The sequence below is a fragment of the Lynx canadensis genome, chromosome C2 (genome assembly GCF_007474595.2).
Source record: "Lynx canadensis isolate LIC74 chromosome C2, mLynCan4.pri.v2, whole genome shotgun sequence".
In the NCBI taxonomy this organism is placed as follows: domain Eukaryota; kingdom Metazoa; phylum Chordata; class Mammalia; order Carnivora; family Felidae; genus Lynx; species Lynx canadensis.
The window spans coordinates 78,609,319-78,615,913 of record NC_044311.2 but is presented as its reverse complement, the minus strand read 5'-3'; the positions used below and the strand labels follow the sequence as shown (position 1 = coordinate 78,615,913).

Below are 6,595 nucleotides of genomic sequence, written 5' to 3'. Positions count from 1 at the left end.
CTCATGCCCAGAAATTTTGATTCTGTTGCACTGAAGTGGAGGCTGGGAACAGACATTTCCTTAAAAAGCTCCCCAGGATTTCGAAAGCACAGCCAGGGCCAGGAACTTCCTCAATAATAAGCAGGGCTCTCCGGGAGACAAGGCCTGTCTCAGTGCCCACTGGATCCCAGCACCCAAATCAGGGCTTGTCAGACAGAGGGTGTTTGGGGTACTTGGCCTGGATAAAGGGATGAGCACTGTGTGAATAAAGCAAAGGACGTCGGCAGCCAGGTGCTAGAATTACAGCAAGGGCAAGGGTACGACCGGCCTTAGGCTGAGTCCCCTGGATGACTGACTGAGCGCTGCCTGCATTCTTCCTGACCTTCATGATCAGACCAGACCTTGAAGCTGGAGCTAGATAAAGCCTTATATGGGAGCCCAAGAAAGGGGAAAGAAGGAGACAGGGGGCGTCTAACATATCAGGGACCACATATCAGGGACGTTGTAGTGAGTCTCAAGCACACATTCATGACTATTAAGCCTTATTGAAGATATACAGTCTTTATTAAAGTATCCCATCTTTATATAAGTGGCCCTACTCCCTCCACCACTACAGATGGTGGTGACTTTCCATTAAAAAGGGGATCGGTAGGGGACACAGGAAGAATCAAGTTGTTAACAGAGGCGAGGTGAATGAGGACCCTCGAAAGCGCAGGGTGGCATCCCATCTCCTGCCTTCTGCCTCCCCCCACACCCCATCCATACACATACCCTCAGAAAGTCTCTCCTCCCACCCCAAACCATACGCATCCCAGTTTAAAGTGATGTAAGGTTCTCTCACATATCTATGCACTTCTCTATGGGTAAAGCACTTCATGTCTTTAATGTTCCCTCTCTTGCTAATGACACCCCATCCCTGTGGTTCTAGATGGACAGCTAATGGTTGGTGAGAGGGCCTATGCATGGCCAAAGTAGGGAAGCCTCTCAACTAGCATATCAGCAAGGCGCCCAGGAGGCCAGACCCCTACACTGGTGTCATGACCATCAGAACTGCTGAAGAATCGGTGAGGCTGGGTCCCTGAACTCTACATACTCTTCATTATAACAGAGCGTCATATATTTGTTTCCTAGGGATTTTGTGCCTTGCGTCTAACACTCTACCTTCCGAACCTCCCCTAAATTCTCTGTCAGTTCATAAGCCATGGGTGGGAAGCCTCGTCTATGGAACTCTACCCCAACCACCATCTCTGAGACAAGCAGGCCTCAGAATCCATCCTGAGTGGAGAGAGGCTGCTGGAAGCTGGGGGTCTGGGGAACAGAACCAAGGAACCCTGTGCATCCAGCAGCAAAGGGACAGCCTAATGCTTCCACCTCTTCTCTTCAAGAGAAAGTTCTGCTGTGTGCAGGGAGGCAGAGTTGTGGAGGAGGCTTCTCCATAGGGGCCGGGGGTTGACAAGAGAGCACAAGAATGAGCTCATCACTGTGGAAAGGCCTTTTGAGATTACCAAGCCCTGTGATGGTCAAGCTTTTTTTTTTTTTTTCTTTTGAAGCAGTTGAACCTATTTGCATCCACAACTCTTAAATGCCACTCCAAGATGTTCTGATCAAGGCGAGATGAGGAAGTAGGAGCCAGGAATGGACAGTGTGACCAGGATGGGAACCCTGCTCGCCCGGCCTACCTTCCAAATCCAAAAGTCCCTGAGCAACAGATATGCAGAACTTGGGGGTCCTGGGTTTCACTTCAGAAACCCTTGATTTTACGGATGGTAAAGTCGTGTGATTTGCCCAGGGTCCCCATGGAGTCCGTGGCGGCACCAGCACTAGAATTTAACCCACTCCCACCCCAGGTCTCTCTTTGCCCCCTCCCTCCAGCTGGCTGGCCCCCACGGGCCTTGGGCCGCGAAGAGTTCCCCTGCGCCCACTAAGGGAATCTTAGACAGAGCTGCGGAAGGAGAACTGCAGGTAGATGATCAGCAGCAGGACCGTGGCCCAAAACAAGCACCAGGGTATCGAGCAGAAGTTGCAGCCAGAACCCGCCTCCGCCTGTGGCTTGGTGGGGCTGGGCGCCCTCGAGAAGGTGTAGGTGGTGGCCTCTTCCTCCAGCAGCTTCTCGCTGGGCTTCCAGTGCACGATGCCCTCCTGGCAGGCCTCGCAGAACTCGCCGCGGTGCCGCCGGGTGTCCTGGCGGCTGGCCACGTGGATGCGGTACTGGCCACCGGGCTCCCCGTAGCACTGCTCGCGCAGGCTGGTGATGAGGTTGTCCACCAGGCTCTCGATGTTCTCCTCCAGCATGCTCGACTCGTCCAGCCGCGCCGTGCCGCACTCGTAGCACAGCTGCTTGAAGACGCGCATGCGCACCGAGCCCGCCCGCTGCTCGCGGTCCAGGTACATGTGGAAGAGGATGACCACGTGTGGCGACTGCCAGGTGTGCCAGCACCAGGAGCAGTGGAACCTGCGGGGAGGGGTTGAGGCAGGGGGAAAGGACTGTGTGCTGCAGAGGCCCCTGCCTCCTGCATCCCAGTGCCCTCAGGCCTTGCCCTTGGGGCTTTGGCTCTGGGGATATTTCCTCATCTGCAAAATGTTCAGGGGGCACCAGATGAGTCCTTCCTGCTCAGACCTCTTTTAAGTCTCACGTGGGGGATGGCCCGGACCAGCTGGGAAACGCACCATCCGTCCGCACAGTCTTACCTGTTAACATTGACTGTGAACAGGCTGGACCCAAATCAGGAGAAAAATGACACCGTTACTGCTGCTGGGCCTCCACGTGCACACAGCCAGAGTCAGAGCCAGTAGCCAGCACGTAACAAGTGCTCAATAGATTTTTCTTGAATTGAATTGGATGGACTGAACCAGGGCAGGAAGTAAGGCCTTGATTCTGACCCCCACACTGCACCATGGAGCCTCCCCATCTTCTGTCCCAAAGGGAAGTCCTGCATAATAGACCCATGGACAAGAGTGCTGGAAAGTCATCTCAGATATTGCTGTACATCTGAATCGCTGAGAGACCTTGTTGACATGCAGGTTCTGATTCAGTAGGTCTAGAACGGGACTGGAGATTCTGCATCTTTAACAAGTTCTAGATGATGCTGGTGCTGCTGGTCCACGACCCACAAGGTAGGGATCTAGTCTAACCTCTCCTTTCGCAAATGGGGAAAGTGAGGTCCAAGAAGGAAAATGAATTGCTCAAGGGCTGTGGAGCTCATAGTAGAGCCAGTTTCTAGAACACCTCATGTGTTCGGTATTTTATGTTAAGTCAGGCCAAATTAAATAGATTGAAATTCAACTGTCCCAGGACCAGAGCACAGAACTCAACCTCCATAGACCTTGAGCCCCCCGTCTCTTGGTTTTCAACCCATTTAGAGGATTAAAATCCGAAAATATGTAAAATGTCGGAGGTTAGAACTAGTAAGTATGTCCCACCTCTTCGTCAGAGGCAGTAGCTAGGATTCAGAGAGGGAAAGTTACATAGGAGTGCAGAGGAAGAGCTGGAATGAAACTCCAGTATCCCACTTCCCAGTGAGGGACTCTTTCTCTGCCTCCCAGTCTATACCGGCCCAGCGAGACTGACCCTAAGCATCTGGGTTCTCTATATCTCTGTTTCTTCTTGGAAGGTGCCCCCAGCCTGCCAGGTCCCTACTGCCCGGGCCACTCACCTGCCCGAGGCATGCAATTCCAGGTACTGCTTCCAGCCAGGGGCCAGCACGTTGTGCTTGAGGTTGGGATCTATGATGAGGTCCCAGCTGTCGGCCGGCTTGGCCTCCTCCATCTTCTCATAGAAGACTTTCTTCCATTCACCTGTAGTCACGCTTTTACACATGGTCTCGTCAGTGGCAAAGGAGGGCAGGCTCCACTTGAGCGAGAACACGGAGAGCGAGGGCAGGTGTAGGGCAGGGCAGCGCAGTTTCCACGGTCTAAAAATCCTCATCGACAGGACCGGGAGGAAGCAGGACCCAGCTCCCTCCTTTGTCCGCAGTGGAACCTGTTTCCACAGCAACCAGGCAGGGCGCCAAGAGACAGAGCTTGGGGAGGAGGGACTCTCCAAAGGGGTGTTGGAAGGCCCCGAACTGAGGCTGCGGAGGCAGGGTTTGTGGGTCTAAGTGATCTGAGGCAGGTGGGGGGCCTGAAAGGAGGCTGAGCTTCAGGCCATCTCACTCTGGCCTGTGAAGGGCGTGCAGAGGCGAAGACCCGGGAGCTGGCTCAGCCTCACCTCGCTGCCCCTGGAGGCATCATCAGCATCTGGCTGCTGTGGTAACCATGATGCCTTAGGGAGCCAAAGAGACCTTAGGGATGGGACGCTGTGGACCTGTTAATGGACGCAGCAATAATAATAAACTCTCTGCACTCCCACCCATTTGTGACTGGCATTGGGCCATTTACAAAAACTATTGGCGGTCCTTTGACCCACAATCGTTATTGTCACTCTACAGATCAGGAGGCGGGACTCATCTAGCTTATAAATGGCAGAGAGCTCATATTCAAATCCAAGTTATTGAGCCCATACGCATTCATTTAAGTCATTCATTTCAAACATACCCCTGTACCAGGCTCTATGCCAGGTGGTAACTGTGTACGTACCCAATAGCCAGAACGCTACGGATCTGTACTTGGACAGCTTTGTACAAGAGCAACTACCTTTGCACAAAGGTGGGTAGGTACCATTGCATCAGCCTGGTAGGAGGAGAAAAGATGATTTTCAACCTGATGATAGAAGACGAGAGCAATATACGTGGGGGAAAACAGCCTTTATTCCTGGTGCCTCTCCTGATATTTTTTAATAAACTATTTTCCTTTATAAAAGTCCCAGTTTTATTTAGAAAAGTTGGAAAATATAGATAAAAGCAAAAGTAAAACTCTTGCTAAAACTCGTGTTCAAAATAATCACTGTTAATATTACGATATATGCATCCTGACTGCCACTTATCTGTGCATGTGTGTGTGTATATGTGTGTCTGTATATATATACACACATACACACACATTCTACATGCCCCACTGTGATCTATGTTTTAAATGACGATATATAGTGAATATTTTTCTAAGTAATTAATATTATTCCATCTTGTGGTCTGCCTATATTCTGTGATCTCGTGGAGCATAATTTATTTAGCTACTCCTCTATTTGGGGGTACTAAAGTGTTTTTTTTTCTAATCTTTTATAATTTCATTTTTGCTACCTATTTGTATACAACTTATTGATGAAGTTCATGGTCCTGCATTCTAGATCTCACAGACAGTGCCTCCTGCAGCTGGAAAACACATCTCTTGACTCTACTCTCTGCAGAAGCTCAGAATCTGAACAGGTTCTTCAAACAGTATGACTTATGGGCAGCCTGCAGATCCTGAAGTTTGCAGATGAAAAAGAAAGGCCTAGAATTCCCATCTGGTACAGGAGACCACCTTCCAAGTGCTCCTCCTGCCCCTGCATGAATGCTTGATGCCTTGACATATTTTATCTTAGCCTCAGTTTATTCACCTTGACAATAGGATAACAAGGAAGCAATATCTGTAGAGATGAAAAGCAAGGGCTCTGCAATCACTTGCTTTGGTTGTTGTTCTTGTTTGTCTGATTTGCAATTCTCTTTTATAGGTAGCAATTCTCTCTCATAGGTAGCTATTCTAATATATTTAATGTGTGTCATTTTGTTCTGACAAAACATGTGTTTTCATGTGAACATATTTTTTAATTCGCATAGAAACAGCAATCACTATATAGCACTAGGTATCAGACATTATCCTAAGTGCTTTATACATATTAATTTATTTCATCCTAATAACAACCTCCATAGGTAGGTAACAGCAGCAGCAGATCCATTTTGCAAATGTGGAAGCTAAAGCAGAGAAGCCCAAAATTCAACAGCTAATCATTAATGGAACCGGGATGGGATCCTATATGACTGTCTCCAAAGTCCCAGCTTTGATCAGCTTTGTCCAGCATGGGATCTAGAACAAAATATTCACAAAATAAACGTCTTTCTACCTTCTCATCACTCAATATGGCCATTCCAGACTCTGAGGATTGAAGTTCATGTCTTTCCAGCAAGTGGTTCACTAGAACCTACCGAGGCCACAACTCTGGGGAAGCGGGGTGAGGCGTATTTGACCCGTCAGGCTCCCTGTTACTGCTGTAGGGGTCCATGGACCCCCTGATGCCCAATGTAAATATTTTAGAGCTGAAATAGAAATTTGTCTTGAAATCTTACCAAAGAAGATCTAGTGCATAAAGCCATCTGTGTGAATACCATTCCTGTGAAGCCTGTAACCAATTGATGACAGGCACCCAGGTGCAGTGGAAAGAGCACTGAACCCGAAGTTAGGAGATATAAATGTATATCCCAGTTCTGCAACTGGCTGGCTTTGGTGCCTCGGACATGTCACGTCTCTTGGCCTCTGTTTGTCCATTTGTTCAATGGGGAATTAAAGTATATGGCAACGCTAAGGTCCCCTGTGACAATACCATTTACGGTTTCAAAGAGCTTTATACTTATAAATTGGAATCCTTCAAGTACAGGAGGAAGATAGAGGCCACTGGATGGAGGAAGGAAGCTCTTAATGAGGCATTGTGGGTAATGCCTGACTCAGGGTCTGCCTCCTCAGGGGCCACTACATAACTGAAGAG

General features: G+C 49.2%; 1 protein-coding gene across 1 annotated transcript; it reads right to left on the bottom strand.

Annotated features, from left to right (window-relative positions):
• Positions 1–1,822: 1,822 nt before the first annotated feature.
• On the bottom strand, positions 1,823–4,162 carry RTP1 (receptor transporter protein 1). The gene is made up of 2 exons (XM_030329922.1): positions 3,633–4,162; positions 1,823–2,431 (listed from the first exon to the last, which is right to left on the bottom strand). The coding sequence occupies exons 1-2, from the start codon at positions 3,902–3,904 to the stop codon at positions 1,912–1,914; spliced, it is 792 nt and encodes a 263-aa protein (XP_030185782.1). The 5' UTR covers positions 3,905–4,162; the 3' UTR covers positions 1,823–1,911.
• Between the last annotated feature and the right edge of the window lie 2,433 nt (positions 4,163–6,595).

Bases quoted from the DNA above. Each gene is read 5' to 3' on its own strand.
- RTP1 (XM_030329922.1), bottom strand. From the start codon at position 3,904: ATGAGGATTTTTAGACCGTGGAAACTGCGCTGCCCTGCCCTACACCTG. The intron at 2,432-3,632 runs GTGAGTGGCCCG...CCCTCCCCGCAG, and splicing joins GAATTGCATGCCTCGGGCAG to GTTCCACTGCTCCTGGTGCT.